General features: G+C 36.9%; 1 protein-coding gene and 1 long non-coding RNA gene across 2 annotated transcripts in view; one reads left to right on the top strand and one right to left on the bottom strand.

Moving 5' to 3' along the window:
- LOC309503418 overlaps positions 1-18,547 on the bottom strand; it is a 177,274-nt gene that overhangs the window by 27,574 nt on the left and 131,153 nt on the right. The gene's annotated exons all lie outside the window — the stretch shown is intronic.
- On the top strand, positions 1,846-5,166 carry LOC309501824 (uncharacterized protein). The gene is made up of 2 exons (XM_082174114.1): positions 1,846-2,885; positions 5,041-5,166. Coding segments are annotated over exons 1-2 (1,026 nt in total). The 5' UTR covers positions 1,846-1,860; the 3' UTR covers positions 5,042-5,166.

The following is an 18,547-nucleotide window of genomic DNA, read 5'->3' as shown; positions in this document are numbered from 1 at the left end:
AGAGTATTATAATTATTGTCTGTTTCTGTACATACAAATCTGTAACATGTTAATGATTGAATTACTTTATTGCAATTAACAGTTATTATAAAGTCGAATTTAAATTCACATATTATGGTGTTGTAGTTATTTGCCTGTAGAGGTTCACAAAGATAGGTTATTTATTTAATTATTTTGTTCTATTATTGATGATTTATCCATGTTAGGCTATATTGTGAGGAATAACAGTAATGTCTTTCAATAGAGCAGTTTTACAGGCTTTTATCATGTATCCTGACTCAGATAATGTGTTTCTAACAGCAAACACTCAGAATAAAGTGAGATGATCTGCTGATGATCCTGAATGGCTTGTTGAATGAGTGTTGATAGTCTGAGGCTCATCAATATTAACAGATCTGCTGAAAACACTCTTTATTTCATGACAATAGTTCCTGTTTTCACCTCATTTATTATGCTGATGTCTTCAGATCTTCTGTAAATTGACACTTAAAGCTCATTTCATTGGTGTCAACAGACTGATGTTCTATGTGTTTGCATTTTCTTATATTCAAAGAAACTTAGAAAACATGATGGTAATAAAATGCACAGGGATTGCATGTGAAGTCCCATGATTCTCTGCTACATGAATATAATAGTGAACTGGTATTAACCCTTATGCATGGATGATAAATGATGTAACCATGTGTTAGTTATAACGGAGACATATCTTCATTTAGCCTAGAAAAATGACCTTAGGGGAGTCAGGACAATAATGAAGGAAGGATGCCCTCCTCTCGTGGTCATTTGATACATGATTGTCTCTTATTCAGTAATAGAAAATTGTTTGCCACCACACTGTTTATGCTTTCAACTGTTTTTCTCACCATTATTTATATTTGGGAAAATTGACATTATTATATTCTGTAGTCCATAAGCATAAAACAAACTCGGTAACATATATTTTTGATTTTGGCAGATCAACTCACACTACAATTACATCATCAGTGAAGCTCCTCCCACAGCGGTCACATCATCAGTGAAGCTCCTCCCACTGTAATTCTCCAATAAATGCTGTAAATTCCCATCAGCTACAAGTGAAGACGAGCATCAGAGCATCAGGAAGAGCTGAAATCTGCAAAGACTGAGTTTATTAAAGAGGACAGTGAGAACATGAGTGATCCAGAACCCTGCAGAATGAAACACACTGAAGATCCTGAAGAACAAAGAGGTTGGTGTTTATTCTTCATTCATTCATGATGCTGAAGAACATTCATGTTAGAAACATTCAAGCACTTCATCACTTTTAGATAAACAGTTCAACTGTGAAATAGCTGCAAAAGTTTCTGTTTTTTAACAAATGGTCATTAAAATGGTCATTTCATATTGATTGTCAACATCAGGTCAAACTAAATTTAAATATTTTAACAGTTTTATTTTATATATGGTTTACAATTTGTAACAATGTTACTAGAATTTTGACCAGAATTTTGTGCGTATTTTTACAAAACATGTATACTGTGGTAGATTTATTCCCTATTTCGCACCTGACCTAAGTCTACCTGGGACTCGTCTACAATCGACGTCCCCAAACGTCTTCAGTCGACGTTAGTTTCTATGGGACTCGACTACAGTCGACGTCCCCTATCTCTAACTTGTTCCCCTAACTAACTTTCTGTGCAGCAATAATAACCGACACACTTCAGACAATGTCTTTTAAATGCTTTAATCTCGGCCGGGAGCGTACTCGACTAGTTCTCAGAGAATCTCCCCCAAGAAGAAGCTTTAATCACGGCCGGAGGATCTCAGACAAATTTCAGAGAGAATCCCACCAGTAAACTTTAGAAAATTTTAAAATGAGAGTTTTCTTTGATTTCAGACCTGATGGAAGAGAGCGAGGAGAATGAAGAACTGAGTGAAGTGAAGGAGGAGAGTGAAGAATTGAGTGAAGTGGAGGAGGAACATCATGTCAAACCTGGAGGAAAACCTTTGAGTCGCTCAAAGACTAAAAAGACATTTTTAAAGAAAAGAAAAGACGAGAAATCTTTCTCCTGCTCTCAGTGTGGAAAGAGTTTCACAACCAATTTTAGTCTTCAGATTCACATGAGAATTCATACTGGAGAGAAGCCGTTCTCCTGCACTCAATGTGGAAAGAGTTTCACATGTAAAAAATCTCTTAAGATTCACATGAGAGTTCATACAGGAGAGAAGCCACATGTATGCCATCAATGTGGGAGGAGTTTCGGTCAATCATCATCCCTTAATGTTCACATGAGGATCCACACTGGAGAGAAGCCGTTCTCATGTGATCAGTGTGGAAAAACATTTCTTAGTGCATCACACCTGAAGAGACACCTGCGAGTTCATATGAAGGAGAAGCCACATTCATGTTCTGTGTGTGGAAAAAGTTTTTCACAGCTGCAAACTTTACAAAGACATCAGAAAACACATACTGGTGTGAGAGAGTACATGTGCTTTGAGTGTGAGAAGACTTTTATTACAGCGGAGTGTTTAAAACGGCACCAGAGAATTCACACTGGAGAAAAACCTTACAAGTGTTCACACTGTGACAAGAGATTCAGTGTGTCAACAGATCTGAAAACACATGAGAGGATCCACACTGGAGAGAAACCTTACAAGTGTTCACACTGTGACAAGAGATTCAGACGGTCAACAGATCTGAAAACACATGAGAGGACCCACACTGGAGAGAAACCTTACAAGTGTTCACACTGTGACAAGAGATTCAGTGTGTCAGCAAATCTGAAAAGACATGAGAGGATCCACACTGGAGAGAATCTGCACACGTGTGATCAGTGTGGAAAGAGTTTCTCTGTTAAAACTAACCTGAAGCGACACATGAAGATCCATGCAGTGGAGAAACCACATCACAGCAGTCTGAGATCATGGTAAGTAGTTCATCTTTATGTGCTGAGAAACAAAAGCAGCTTTTCCACCTTCGGAAAAGGTTCCAGTTGTGTTTCCACTTGAGCTCTGGTACGGCACGGCACAATTACAAACTGTTCTCGGCCCTGAACTCTCAGCACACTTGGCTGACCGTGCCGAACCGTGATGGTTGAATGTGTGTAGTGACATCGCCACTCAGGATTGGTCACTTGTCTGTTGCCTGGTTACCAGTGTCTCTGTAGCTGGCTAAGCGTCGTAAAAGCAATTTGAGCGATGTAAACAAACTTAAAATAAAATGTATAAAATTGACATGGTTTCTGTGCTCACCAAGCATGTTATTTTTCAGATGCGTTTAGAATTGTTTTTCATTGCTGTAAATTGACATGATTGAGCATACATGATTAATCTATAATTAGATTGGTTGTTGATTATTTTCATGATAGATTTCATCAATAAGGTCTAGCAGCCCTAGTTAAAGTTTGTTTTGATCATCAAACACAATTTAAGAAAATCAAACATCATGACACTGAAGAACTAAGATTTACATTGTTTCCGGTCAAGAATATGAAAGACATTCAATTAATTATTTTGACATTTAACTTTCCTGATTTTGTCCTTTTATATTAATTTGACCCAGGAAAAGGCTAACAAGTCTGAAAGCCGTTTTACACTAAACACAAATGTTTTGTTCAAGCTGATTTTGAATAAAGCAATGTTTTTTTTTGTTTGTTTTTTGATAATATTTCTACTATTTGCTTTGCCCTTTAAAGACATGTGCTGACCAAATATAAACTTTTAGCTGCTACACATTTAAGAGCATTTGGTGGCACTAGTGAAACCAGCATTAAATATTGGAATTACTTTAAATAAAATATTAGCATTTCATGAACATGTTGAACTACACTCTAAAAAATCACTGGATTACAAACAACCCATTTTGGGTTGTTTATTGGCCAAAATATGCTGTGACTGACTCCATAACCTGTCCATAAACAATCAGTGTACAGTTCTGAGAACACATTTTAACTTTCTAAGCATTTATATTCTGTATCTTTTATTTTTATAAATTCATAGGATTTTATGCAAGGCATCAGGCGTTTCCATCATGCAAAAAGACAGACGTGAGACTCGTTTAGGTGACTCACATCACGCCTCTGTATGTTCCTTTATTTGCATTAAATGATACAATATACAGAACAATAACTAATTTATAGATACAAAAAAATTACACATACACATTTTACCGAAGACACGCACCAATTTGACGGAACTGCACTGCTCTCTCCTGAAGAGGTTGCAAAAAGCCTGCGATAAATAACACAATTCCTGGAGTGTTACGTCTGACCCAGGTTCTGGGTAACAAAAAAACTACCCAAACACTGGGTTGTTACATCTGAACCCAGATCTGGGTTACACAAAAACTACACAAACACTGAAAAAATAACCCAAAAGATTGACCTAAAAGGCAAACCCAGGATTTGGGTAGAAAAAATAACCCAAGATTTTTTAAAGCGTAGTCCAAATCAGTTGAATCAATAATTATTCACTATTCACCACACACTGGTCAGTACAGTGTAAATGCAACAGAAACTCAGGCTAAACATGCATCATAACACCTTTTATTAGTTGTTATTGAAGGAAATCAATCAAATGCAATCAAGAAATCATCTTATATCATAAATATTAAGTATCTGTATAATATGGGGATTTTAATACATTTTCAGAGATGGTTTTGTTTGTTCCATGGATTGCTCAGATAAACAGGTGAATAAGAGATTATTAACTACTATTATTCTTTTTAATTATACAAATGTCTCATTAAAATGTCTACAAATGTTTAAAACTGATAAATCTGGTAAAACCCATAGACACTTGTTCAATGGTTCACCGCATGATGGGTTCACAGAGATCATTGACATTTTGAAACGGTTATGAGGCAACAAAGCCTCATTTACTGAAATCACGTGAATTTCACAGTTTGATACACGCTCTGAACCACTGATTTGAATCAAAAGATTCATAAAGGTGTCTGAGCTTCGTGAAGCAGTGCTTCGAAAATCGGCCATCACTACTTTAACTACATGAGTAAGACATGATTAGCAAGTTGTTTGCATAAAATAGTCCATTAAAACTCACTTGATTTAATGTTTCTTTTAGACGTGATGGACGTGAACAAGAAAAGAAAAACAGAAGCCAAAAAGTCTGTCTCCTGCCCTCAGTGTAAGAAACACTTCACATCACTTCTGCTTCTCATTCTGAAGAGCATTTAACTGATCAGCGCGGTAAACAGTGTCATTGGGCGTCAGTCCTGAAGAAACACCTGAAGATTCACACAAAGGAGAAGATTCATTAGTAATATTACAGCAGAAAAGACATAGCGATGTGTGTTTCAGTGCTGAAGTCCTTTACTACAGAAGATGAAAGAGCACCAGAACATTCACACTGGAAAAAAAACAAAACATTTTGAAGGCAAAGTTCAGGAGCTGAAGAAGAGGCCATATTACTTTTAAGAGAGACATTAATCTGATTTTATTGTTTAACTCGTTCTTCATTGTTTTTCATCAGAACATCAGAACAGTTTATCTTCCACTTCTACTCTTCCATGCAAACACAAGATATACTTTCATGTATCTTTGAAATTTGACACTTTTCTTCTCTACTTCTCTTGAGATGCTTTGGCTCTTATAAGTCAGTAAATAGAGAGATCTGTCTCATTCGCTCTCAATTCTAATGTTTGTATTGCTTCATGTAATTATTGATTAAACTCTTTACTCGTTCTATCAACATCTCATTGTTATTGTCCATTTTCTTATTTTCTGCTGATTCTGCTTGAATCAGGAACTAGGAAAAAAAAGTTTGTTGAGACAAACTTTAAGTTGGCTTGAGAAAGCCGGACCAGAGAGTTTGAAGAAGTTTTAAGTTTAAAGTAGTTTGAAGTTTGATAGATAGATTAGTTAGAAAGAATAGTTAGAAAGAAAGAAAAAGATTAGTTAGAAAGAAAGAAAGATTAGTTAGAAAGAAATAGATTACTTAGAAAGAAATTTTAGTTAGAAAGAAAGAAAGATTAGTTAGAAAGTAAGGAAGATTAGTTAGAAAGAAATATATTTGTTAGAAAGAAAGAAAGAAAGAAAGAAAGATGGATTAGTTAGAAAGAAAGAAAAAGAAAGAAAGAAAGAAAGAAAGAAAGAAAGAAAGAAAGGTGGATTAGTTAGAAAGAAAGAAAGAAAGAAAGATGGATTAGTTAGAAAGAAAGAAAGAAAGAAAGAAGGATTAGTTATAAAGAAAGAAAGAAAGAAAGATAGATAAGTTAGTTAGAAAGATAGATTAGTAAGAAAGAAAGAAGACAAGTTAGTTAGAAAGATAGATAGATTAGTAAGAAAAAAGAAGGAAAGATAAATAAGTTAGTTAGAAATATAGATAGATTAGTAAGAAAGAAAGATAGATAAATTAGTTAGAAAGATAGATGGGATTAGTTAGAAAGAAAGAAAGAAAGAAAGAAAGGTAGATAGGTAGATAGATAGATAGATAGATAGATAGATAGATAGATAGATAGATAGATAGATAGATTAGTAAGAAAGAAAGATAGATAAATTAGTTAGAAAGATAGATGGGATTAGTTGGAAAGAAAGAAAGAAAGAAAGAAAGAAAGAAAAGTTAGAAAGATAGAAAGATAGATAGATAGATAGATAGATAGATAGATAGATAGATAGATAGATTAGTTAAAAAGAAAGATAGATAAGTTAGTTAGAAAGATAGATAGATTAGTTAAAAAGAAAGATAGATAAGTTAGTTAGAAAGATAGATAGATTAGTTAAAAAGAAAGATAGATAGGTTAGTTATAAAGATAGATAGATAAGTTAGAAAGAAAGAAAGATAGATCTATTTAGATAGATAGATAGATAGATAGATAGATAGATAGATAGATAGATAGATAGATAGATAGATAGGTTTATTAGTACATAGAATAGTAGTTTAATTGAGTCTAATGCCTCAGAGAGTTTAGATTTGAGTTTTTGTGTTTGTGCACTAATGGGCCACCGTAGTTTTGGCTCAATTTGAGCAGTCTGCAATGAAAGTCAGTGGGATTTTTATGATATTTAATATACATTTTTAAGAAAACTGAAAGTCAAATCAGTCTGAAAAGCAACTCGAGTCAGAACAGTCTGAAGGTCTGACCCGAGTTTGGAGTTTGTAGAGTTAAAGCTCTAGGAGGAGTTAGAGTTGAAAAATTTTGGGTCAGAAGAATAATAATAATAAGTTTAAATAGGATTTCAGTAAGTTGGCTTTCCCAAGCCAACTTAAAGTCCGCGTGAACCGGAAGTTGCAAACGACTTTTCTTCAGTGCTGTGACGTATTTCCCAGTAAAACGGAATATTGAACAGAGGGCAGGGTTTTACTCTAGCGCTCCTCCTCTCCATCTCTCGCTCATTACAGACTGACGGTCTGAGGGGAGTGGTTAAGCGTTTCCCAACCCAAGTCCTCAAACCTACGTCATCAGAGAAGGGACGCCATTCCAGACCAGAAGTAACTTTTCAGACTTTGATTAAAGATTACGACGGCAAACAATTTTTTTCTGTGTTTTAACTTGCACGGATTAATTGTTCACCACAAGACTAGTAATATGCGCTAACAAAGTAAATAGGGTCAATTTTGATTTCAGTTGGACTTTAATCATTTTAGTTCTGAAAGTCATGAAGTATCCTGATATGATTGCTTTTTGAGTTTTCATTTTCTCAATAGAGCTATTAAATGCCTAATAAATTATATTTCACTGCACACATGACTGACATTGAATGAGATTGCTTTCTGTCTACATTATTAACAGTTTCATATCCAGTATCATATATACATTTCAAAGAGTTTGTTCTAGTCAGTTTGAAGTTCATTCACACCATGAGGCTTCATGAAGTCAGACCAATCACTATGAACTTTAAACAACACCAGCCCCGGCTCCAGCTCTGAGATGTAGGTTGGGCCAAGTGAAAATCCTAGTTTTAACATTAGATTATTTTTTAATCAATGAGTAAAAAGAACAAAGATCAGGTCTGGGGCCCCTGGGCTTGAGTTTATGTTCGGGCCCTACATATGCTGCACATGACCTTAAAGCTGCAGTAGGTAACTTTGGTAAAAATGTATTCTTTACATATTTGTTAAAACTGTCATTATGTCCTGACAGTAGAATATGAGATAGATAATCTGTGAAAAAGTCAAGCTTCTCTGGCTCCTCCCAGTGGTACCGCTCCCGGTAAGAAACAACCAATCAGAGCCAGGAGGAATGTCTTAGCAGTGTCAATCAAGCTTGTGTACGCGCTGATCACACCCCTCTCTTGCACAGCGCGTACCAGCGTTCAAATTCAAGATTGCCGGTGTGCCGCAGCTTTGCTTATGGCGGACAAACAACCCAAACTGCCAATTTCTTGAGTGGCACCTTCTCATAAAATAAAGACGGGTAAACGGAAAAAGACCGATGACGATGATAAAAAAAGCCAAAAAGAAAGAATTAGATCAATCCCGAAATAAAATGAGGGTAAATATCGGAGCGGCTTTTCAGAGGTGGAGGGAGCTACGTGTCCTGAAAGGATTTAAAACCGATGCAGAGTTACCCACATTTCTGCTTAACAAGTAAGTATACCTGCTTGATTTGTTTCATTTTTTAAGAACTATACACAACTAAGATAATTTCAAAACAGGCCTGACAAATTATGTATGGCATGGTTTCTTGTAGATTTCAGGGTGGTGCTTTGCATATAACATCAACACCAACCAAACATCAGATGATGACGCATCCTATCCCTGCCCTTTCCAGTATTGTTGGCGACTCATCCTCAGATCGGTTCAAAAATTATTGTGAAAGCCTATATTACTAAGTTCACTATGTTGGTTCAGCCTCAGCAGTATTCATGGTGTGTTATTAGATGTTTGGTCTGAAGGATTATGATGTATGTACAAACATAAGGACAATTGAAAATTAGAGGCAAATTGGTAGAGACACAGCATATAAAGTAAACTTCAATGTGTGATAAATGTGTGAAAAATCTGATTATGGTTTGACCTCCATGATTTGATTTTCTACAGAGATGATGACTTTGGGGAGGGTCTGGGCTGCAGTGAAGTTGGGGAGACTCCTATTCGGGTTTTGGAAACAAGGTAAAGCCTGGTTCACACGGCAGGATAATTAGGCCGATTTTAGCCCCGATTCACCCCATCCGACAATCTTAAGGATGCTCCGATTATCGTAAAATAATCTGATCAGATATTCCTGCCGTGTGTGGTGTGTTAAGGCTGCTCTCGTCTGCTCGGAAGGACGTCGGGACCGCTCCGATCTCAAATCGGGGATATCCAACATGTTGGATTTATTTGGCCCGATTTCTTCTCGTGTGTGGTGTCCTGTGCACCACACACTGTACGACCAAAACTGTAAGACCCGTGATTTTTTATCAGGTCCCTCAGGTTTGGAAAATCGGCCGACAATTTTAAAATCGTCCCGTGTGAACCAGGCTTAAGTCATGAAAGATTCTTTATTTATGTCAGGATGAATTCTGGCTTGAAATATAACTTTTGTAGCTCTGATGTTAATCTTGGTTGTAGGACAATAAGAAAGGATTGATGGTAAGGTTGATAGGTTGTTTGTTTATTAAATTTATTCAATGCAACGGATTTAAAACTGACATAACAAACTATAGTACAGAGAAACATGAAGCATAGTTTGGAAGATTTCTTTATGTAATGTAGACATTTCTTCAGTATTGGCTCTGCAGTCAGGCATAACAAATATTTTTGACAAAATAAAAGTAATGTTGGAAGAAAAAACACTGAACTTCTGTAAGTGATTAAAGGTAGTGAGACAATTCAGACAGATAACAATACTCTGTTATGTGTATCTGCAACAATTTTCTCTTAGAAAGTTTTATTACTAAATGTTCTTATTGTTACCATGACATGGGCTCCACATGAGGACACAAGAGATGTTTCAACATCAGAGGAAGAGGAAACCATAGAGGAGGGCAGTGACTATGATGACAGTGATGATGAGGATTACATTCCACCTTTATGTGTTCAGTAAATTCCTAACTAAAAGTTGTCTTAAATGAAAATTATTTCCTTTTCCCAATGTTTTTTGTTTGTATTCCATCAGCACTGGTGGTGCCATTCAACAAAAATTATGTCTGGATGCTCTTCAGGCCATCAGCATGGAGGACACTGTTCATGACACTTGCGATGGATTATCACGATTCATACCGTTCCAAATTATCCTACATCCTATCCAGGACATATAGATAATCCCGCGATAATACAACAATAACCCTGTCGTAAGCTGCCTCTTTGGCTAGGCTTTATTAATCAATCAAATCTCACAGTGATTATTCTTATATCAAAAGAATGCTCACCCTCTTGTCGTTTCCTCCAGTTAGGATCTTCCTGATCCAGATAGAAGAATGTGACACGTACCCAATAATCCAAGGTCCAGTCAGATGATTATAATAAATGTTTAACAATATTTATTAAAATAATCAAATGAAAAGAATACTTGTTACAGATTATAAAATGAGTACTAACTAACAGAGAGATACTAGCTAGGCTTAAAGCTTCTTGCATCTGATAACTGCTGGTGTATCAGACTGGAGATTGCAAGGAAGAGCAAAGAGTCCTGTCCAGGTCTCTTCTTTTATAGTCTGAATCCAGCCGTCTTCATCACAGTTAATATCAAGCGCATGACTGCTGTTTCTAGCAAGTGTAGTCCTGCTATTTCTGTGCAAGCATGACTATGTCTAGCCAGCGGCTTGTTCTCCAGCGAGCAGCTGAAGATACAACAGTTCCTTTGTATTTGTGGATAATGACTCTTGTCACGGCTCTCTCATGTGATTTGAGAGATGCAGAGATGAACAACAACCTCTTTATTCAGCAGAACACTTTTAGATGGTTATATTTTTTATTAACCAAGATAGTTCGTTGGCTGCATCCTTAGTTACAGATTTCTTATTACGACCCTTTCTGCGTTGACGTCAAGTTGGAGGTGTAAATGAAGCGAAGGAAGTGCCACTCTCAGGTGGGCCTCCCTCAACACCCCAAACACACTCTAGACCCAGAGCTAATAGAATTCCAACCAGTGCCAGAAATAATTAAAGTCCAGAGTGAGGATGACATCATTGATCATCCTGCAGCCATCACTTATCATGTCTGTTTGAAACAACTCGCAGAGTATCTGTTGCTGCCAATCCCAATGTGTACAGTGAAAGACCCACTGACATTGGTGGAATGTCGGGCCCCTGGACCATTCCAGATCCAGACCAAGTCCAGAGGAACAGCTGTCATCATGCAATGGGTATGCTAATTTGTGTTATTTAATCCGTTGTAACTTCATTATTGTAATAGTTAGAATGTAATCAAATATATTACTGTCTGGCAACAATTATGCCAAAGTTGCATTGCTATTCAAGTTTATGAATATGGGAATAGTGGAGCGGTCAACCTTCTTCAAAATACAGGACACATACTGTGTTGATACCATCAAAGACTTTTGGGACAACAACAGAGCAGAAGTAGTTTCCAGGCTGCAGTCAAAGGACAATGTTTTAGTACTTGGTGAGTATAATTATAGCACCCCAGGCAATGTTCACATGCATCTCTGCTGACACTGTTGTCCCCAGGTTTGACAAGAATTTTTTGTTTCTTGTGCATCTGTTCATTTGTATAGGTGATGGGCGTATGGACAGTCCTTTTTTTGTGGTTTTGTGCTCAGTACTGCACCTACAACATCATGGAGAATGACACCAAAGAAATCCTATTAATAGTCAACATTGACATTGATTGTAAGTTTTTTGATAAAAATTTACTTCACTATTGTCAAAACTTGTATATTTTTATCAAATTTTTTTTGTGTGTATGTATATTTAGGCAGGGCAGCAAAGGGGTTGTTCCATTCGTCTGCAGTGGAACAAGGATGTCTGCAATCATTTCTGGTTCTACTGTAGGATGGCTGAAAACTATGATGACTTTTTCGTGAGTAATACTATTACTCACCCAAACATACTAGATTACATTTTCTTTGATAATTCTTCAGCACTCAGGTGTTGTTGACATGTGGGGTAAAAACAACAGGTTTGTGTAGAACTTGATATTGTGCATTACTGCATGGGAAATGTATTACAGTTATCAAATGAATACACATCCGCCAACAGTGAAACATTGTGGAAAAAAATGCAAAGACTATACAAATTGTATGTTTAATTATTCTAAAAGTAATTTTAAACTCTTAGGACATGTGGATTGGCCTTCTTCACCTTGTCACGGGAGAGCACGAGTGGTCACTGGATGCCTGTCAGCATGGAGGAGCACAGAGACAAGGGGTGGATAGAGAAGGGGCTCCTATGAATTTGAATTTGCTCCTAGAGATAACAGAAAAAAAATCTCATTATCCACAAATAAACAGATAACATTACACTACATAGGCCTATATTATATAAACAAAATTGAATTGAACAATATTATACCTTATGATGTGCAAAGGGAAAACATTTATAACTGAGGTAACTTACACGTTCATAAGCAGTCCTCTCTAATCTTAGATTCTCCATACGCGCCATGTCCTCTCTGCTGAGGTGCTCGGGAGTTGGACCCACTCGGCGAACACATGCCCTGCCTGATGCTCCGCGCACACCAAGGCTTCCTCTTCTCCCCGTCCGTTGACTCGTCGAAGTCGCTGTGGGTGTGAATTCCTCGTCGGAGCCCATTGACTCAGTGTCAAAACTCTAGCCGCATAACATACAGATAAAATGTCACGCACTGTGCTACCTGCTAATTCACCGGCTTGTCATGTTGCTGAAATAATGTACTAGCAAACCTTATTTAGCATTACATATCGCTAGAATAATTACTTACATACTGTAACGTTAGTTACCGTTATATTATCTTACTAGCTATTTATAACTTGTAGAAAGAGTGCAACGTCATATAGTTACATTACATGTATTGCAAAATACGTAATGATTTGAGGACAAAGTTTGTAGTAAAAGTATGGGCAGGCCATAGTAAATGTAAAGCATATTGTTGATGTTTCGTCCCTACCAGTGAATGTGCCATAATAACTGTTTATCCGCCGTCATCGGTGGCCCTGTATGTTTACTAGCCTGCGCGTTCGTTGTGGGGGAGGAGCTGTGGAGGGAGGGCTGTAGCGCAGCAAGAGCGAGGGGGAGTGACCTGTAAGCTGTGCTTGTTCAAATTTTCAGGCTAAGTCAACCTTTTCTAAAAACTCCCTACTGCAGCTTTAACTAGAACATCATTATAGAGTAGCACAACATACACAACAATTAAAATATAGCCTATCTGAGGTTCCTAGAACAATTAATATGCAACATGCCAAGCCTAGTCAAAGTTTAGAGGTAATATTAAATAGTCTTTAAAATACAATTGACCCTTCGCTAAGCCCCGCCCTCCTTAGTTACTGTTGCTACGCCTGTCAAGCTTTTGCGCCTGGCACGTCTATTACAGTATGTATGCACTGGTTTCAGACATTTCTAAGGAGATTAGTCATTTTTGGCAAACAGGTGAAAATATGAGAGAGCAAGACTGCAGTATGCATTCGTGGGCTATATCCACGACATAATATGCAAACGATTAGAGAAGAATTTCATCAAAATTGAAGCTAAAGCATAACGTTAGGTCCCAGCGCAAGCAGCAGTACTCTGCAGTACCGCCTCGTACTCTGACCATTCAAATGGGAAACACACAAATTTGAGGAACAGCTTTGTGCATGCACAGCAGGGTAAATGAAATTTGAAAATATTCTAATATTTATAAAACAAACAGCTTATCCATATGTATTGTGAAATAAACACAAGACATTAGCCTGACCACTTTGCAATGATAACATTCTCCCGCTTATATTTTTAGCGCGCCAGGCTAACGTTACTGCTCACACGTCGGACTAACTTACTGTTATAAACTGATTAAGTTTGCATACCAACCTTTTCCTTGGAGATCTCCAGCAAGCCCCGTGATGTTTCCTCCTTTTACTAACTACCTTTTCACTTTTACTAGAACTAACACCGGGAGAGTCGCGATCGGATTGGGGTTACGTTACTGGTTTGGCCATCGAGGGTCCTATCCTTTTCTATGTATTGTATATTACAAAAGCCTTTTGGACCGCAAGGCAAGGAAGGAGATCTGACCGGATATTTACCATTTATAGGATTGTTATACAAGTATATCTGATATGATTTGATGTTATGTATGATCTTATTGGTTTAAGTCGTGATACTCCCTATACATTTTCAGTATATATTCTTTGTCTAGAACAATGGGAAGATAAGCTATTTTCTGAGCTTCCCAGGCTGGTCTTTTCTTTTCTTTTTGTTTTATTCATTCATTACACCAAATAAAGGACGGAGAGAAAAAGGCACTTATCGTTTGGAGGAATTCATTTTCTTACACTTTTAATTTCCTATTATCAATGTAAAGCTGCTTTGGAACAATCTACATTGTTAAAAGCACTATATAAATAAAGATGACGCCCGGCATTTCTCCCCTTGGGTTTTAGGTTTCAGGTTTCGGGAAGGGAACAAAATCCACCACCCCGTCCAAACTTTTAGGATACCGGATCAGATTTGCACAATCCATACGCACAACGCTCCAGCATGTTTCCCTCTCGCTCAAAAGCTTGCCAGACCTCCCGCGCATAGTTACGGTTGCTAAGCCACGATTGGCCTGTGGCGGTTTTCGGGCGTGGCGAAGGGTCAATTCAGGATCTATCAGCATAATTGCGTAATCAGTGTTGGGTACAATGCAGTACTAACTAATTAATTAATTACTGTAATTTAATTACTTATTATTCTAAAAGTAAAATAAGGAATTACTCTTTAAAATAGTACAGTAATCTTATTATACTGTGGAAGATGTAATTAGTAGCATTTAGTAGAATAAAGTAAAAGTTATGAGAATACCTAGTCTTCTGTAGAAGTATTTTTATTTCAGTGTTTTTTCTTTAGTAAGGAAATGTCGAACTGCCTCATGGATCTAAACATAATAGTAGCTTTCTACTTTTATCTGGGGTTTCAACAAAAATAAATTCTACAGGTGCTAATCTACCAACATGCCTTTACTATTTGTCTACGCTACAGAATATACTGAGCTATACTGAGCCGGACTTTACAGGCCAAAACACTTTTCAGACTGGATGGAGGTGATCCTCCTCTGCTTATTCTGACTATTTTGTGCTTCACTTGAAAAAGTTCCTTTCACCTTTAGTAACTGGAGTCACTAAAGTACTAAAATAATAATAATGGAAGGCTACTAGTAAAGCTGAATCTGCGTGGCCCTGATTGGCTGCGGGGGTGTCCCATACGGGCGTGCGTTGGCGGCCGATGACGTCACCGCTCGCTCGTGCCGTCTCTCTTCACTCAATGAGAGTTTCAGCGTCGAGTCTTCTGAGGAGAGGAGAGCAGTTCACGGTATTTCTCATACTACCATTACACACACTTTATAGAGTTTGATTAAGCGACAGGCTCATTTCTGTATTGTTTTCATCGATCACAGCGATACTTGTGCGTCTTTTCTGGCGTCTTCCTTCTGAAATAAACATTTAGTGCAGCAGCAGCGAGCATGAGGAGAATATGTTGAGTTCATTCAGACCTGAGCGATTTTGTCTGCGTTCGGCAGAGTGATTGTCTCGATGTTTGGAGTGAGAACTGTTACTGAATGTCAAGTCAAATTTTGAGATCTGTGAGGAGAATTGATAGGAATCGATCCCAAGTGTTGCTGTTGCCATTTTCATGTTTACCTTTATTTCTTTGTCGACATTTATCTTTGGCAGATTACTGTATGAGTAACGAACGAGGGAAATCTCAAATCTATACATTCATGTTTGACACTGGAAACAATACATTTTCTTTTATTTTTAAGAGTATTATAATCATTGTCTGTTTCTGTATACAAATCTGTAACATGTTAATGATTGAATTACTTTATTGCAATTAACAGTTATTATAAAGTCGAATTTAAATTCACATATTATGGTGTTGTCAGGGCCGGCGGGTGCACTTCTGCCGCTCTAGGCGAAAAACAATTGTGCCGCCCCTAGGGCTGGTCCGAATACCACTTTTGAGCTTCGAAGCTTCGGTAGTAATGAACATCGAATATTTGAAGCTTCGGGCAGAGGGAGCTGAACATATTCTTCTCTCTAATAAAGGCAGGAATCTCTATATGTCTGTCTTTCTGTTTGCATTTGATTATTTGGAGAACCGTTCATCCAATCGACTTCACAAGGGAGTGCAGTATCGCATTTGGTGCAATATAGATGGACACACGAGACGCAACACGTTCAGAATTTATAAACTTTTAGTATACAGAACAGCGCGAGCGGGAAGCGGCGCACCTCACGCGGGCAGGGCTTATTTGCTTATTAGCACACTCACAGGTCTGTTAACTTAAGCAATAGGCTACTTTTAAGGGTTAGGGTTAGGGTGGGGTTAGGGTTAGGTTAGGTTAGGGTTATATTTTTCTGATTAAAAAATTACTGACACAGTAAAGGGTAGATTTAAATAAAGAAAAACAAAATTTAAATAAAGAAAAACAAAATTTAAATAAAGAAAAAACGAAATTTAAATAAAGAAAAACGAAATTTAAATAAAGAAAAGACGAAATTTAAATAAAGAAAAAATGAAATTGAAATAAAGAAAAAATGAAATTTGAAAAACGAAATTTAAATGAAGAAAAAACGAATTTAAATAAAGAAAAAACGAAATTTAAATAAAGAAAAAAACGAAATTTAAATAAAGAAAAACGAAATTAAGTTAAATTAAAAACGAGATTAATTTAGATTAATAATAACGGGTAAAAAGACTAATACATTTTGTTTCTGTTATTCTATTTTCCACAATGTCAAAGCAACGCAGCTTAACCCAAAACACAAGCTCAGGCACTTCTGTCCACACACACACTCCGCTGTTCTGCTCTAGCCAGAGAATACTCCCGTTGTATGAACACTTTAGTAGGCCAAGAGGAAGCAAATATATTAGGTTGGGTTCCTTCAACTGTCCATCCTATTAAAATGGCTATAGGCTATATAAGACAATTGTAAAAAAAATATATATAAAAAAAAATATATTTTTTTTTTATAGTGTGAACATATTCAAGCGCGAATGAGAACCGTTTCGAGAGGGATGCCAGGTGTGTAACATTTTTTTTAATAGAAATTCCAGTAAGGTTAGCTGTGCTAGCGGCCTCTTGGTTCTTTGGTGGACTTGACGGCGTGTCATCCTTGCAAATACTCCCTGGATCAATATATTTTAACAACGAACCCCTCTGTTGTTGGTGTGCTTTCTCCTTCAAAAAAGTCTCGATTCATGAACGATCCGTTCATTGCGTATGTCAGGTGACAAATGGAAAGACTCGGAAGGTTAAGTCATTATTATGTTCCCTGTAAATTATTTTTGACTGCATTATAATGATTTTCTTAATTCAGAATATGATCAACATTGCGTAGGTGGATGTGATCGGGGAATTTGGCTGTTAAAAGTAACATTTAAAGCCACTTAAATTACGCCACGAAATTACTCAAATAAAGATTCGTTCATTTTGATGAACGAGATCGTAAAAGAGAGTCAGTAAAATGATCTGAACTTCCCATCACTCAGTCATGACTCGTGAGAGCAGGGTGCGGGGCGGGGCAGCGGCAGCTCAGCGAATCATATAGCCTATTTTGTGAATTGTTCATCCCGGTTGGCACACATTTTGCCGCCCTTACAAAAGTGCCGCTCTAGGCAATTGCCTAGTTCGCCTATATGGACGCGCCGGCCCTGGGTGTTGTAGTTATTTGCCTGAAGAGGTTCACAAAGATAGGTTATTTATTTAATTATTTTGTTCTATTATTGATGATTTATCAATGTTAGGCTATATTGTGAGCAATAACAGTAATGTCTTTCAATAGAGCAGTTTAACAGGCTTTTATCATGTATCCTGACTCAAATAATGTGTTTCTAATAAAGTGAGATGATCTGCTGATGATCCTGAATGGCTTGTTGAATGAGTGTTGATAGTCTGAGGCTCATCAATATTAACAGATCTGCTGAAAACACTCTTTATTTCATGACAATAGTTCCTGTTTTCACCTCATTTATTATGCTGATGTCTTCAGATCTCCTGTAAATTGACACTTAAAGCTCATTTCATTGGTGTTAACAGACTGAGGGTATTTGATGGTTACTATATGTCGTCAATGTTTATTTCTGTTATGGTAGAAATTGTATATGTTCTATGTGTTTGCATTTTCTTATATACATAGAAACTTAGAAAACATGATGGTAATAAAATGCACAGGGATTGCATGTGAAGTCCCATGATTCTCTGCTACATGTATATAACAGTGAACTGATATATGATGCATGTATGATAAATTATGTAACAATGTGTAAGTTGTTACTGAGACATATCTTCATTTATCCTAGAAAAATAACCTTGGGGTGAGTCAGGACAATAATGAAGGAAGGATGCCCTCCTCTCGTGGTCATTTGATATGTTTATCTTTTATTCTGTCATAGAAAATTGTTTGCCATCACAACTTGTTTTTCTTACCATTATTTATATTTGGGAAAATTGACATTATTATATTCTGTAGTACATGAACATAAAACAAACTCAGTAACTTATATATTTTTGATTTTGGCAGATC

This window comes from Leuciscus leuciscus, assembly GCF_965113295.1.
Source record: "Leuciscus leuciscus genome assembly, chromosome: 1".
NCBI lineage: Eukaryota > Metazoa > Chordata > Actinopteri > Cypriniformes > Leuciscidae > Leuciscus > Leuciscus leuciscus.
Note: the sequence above shows the minus strand (reverse complement) of the source record. Positions and strands in the feature narration are given on the sequence as shown.

Excerpts from the sequence above, each read along its gene's own strand:
- LOC309501824 (XM_082174114.1), top strand. The coding sequence starts at position 1,861 with ATGGAAGAGAGCGAGGAGAATGAAGAACTGAGTGAAGTGAAGGAGGAG.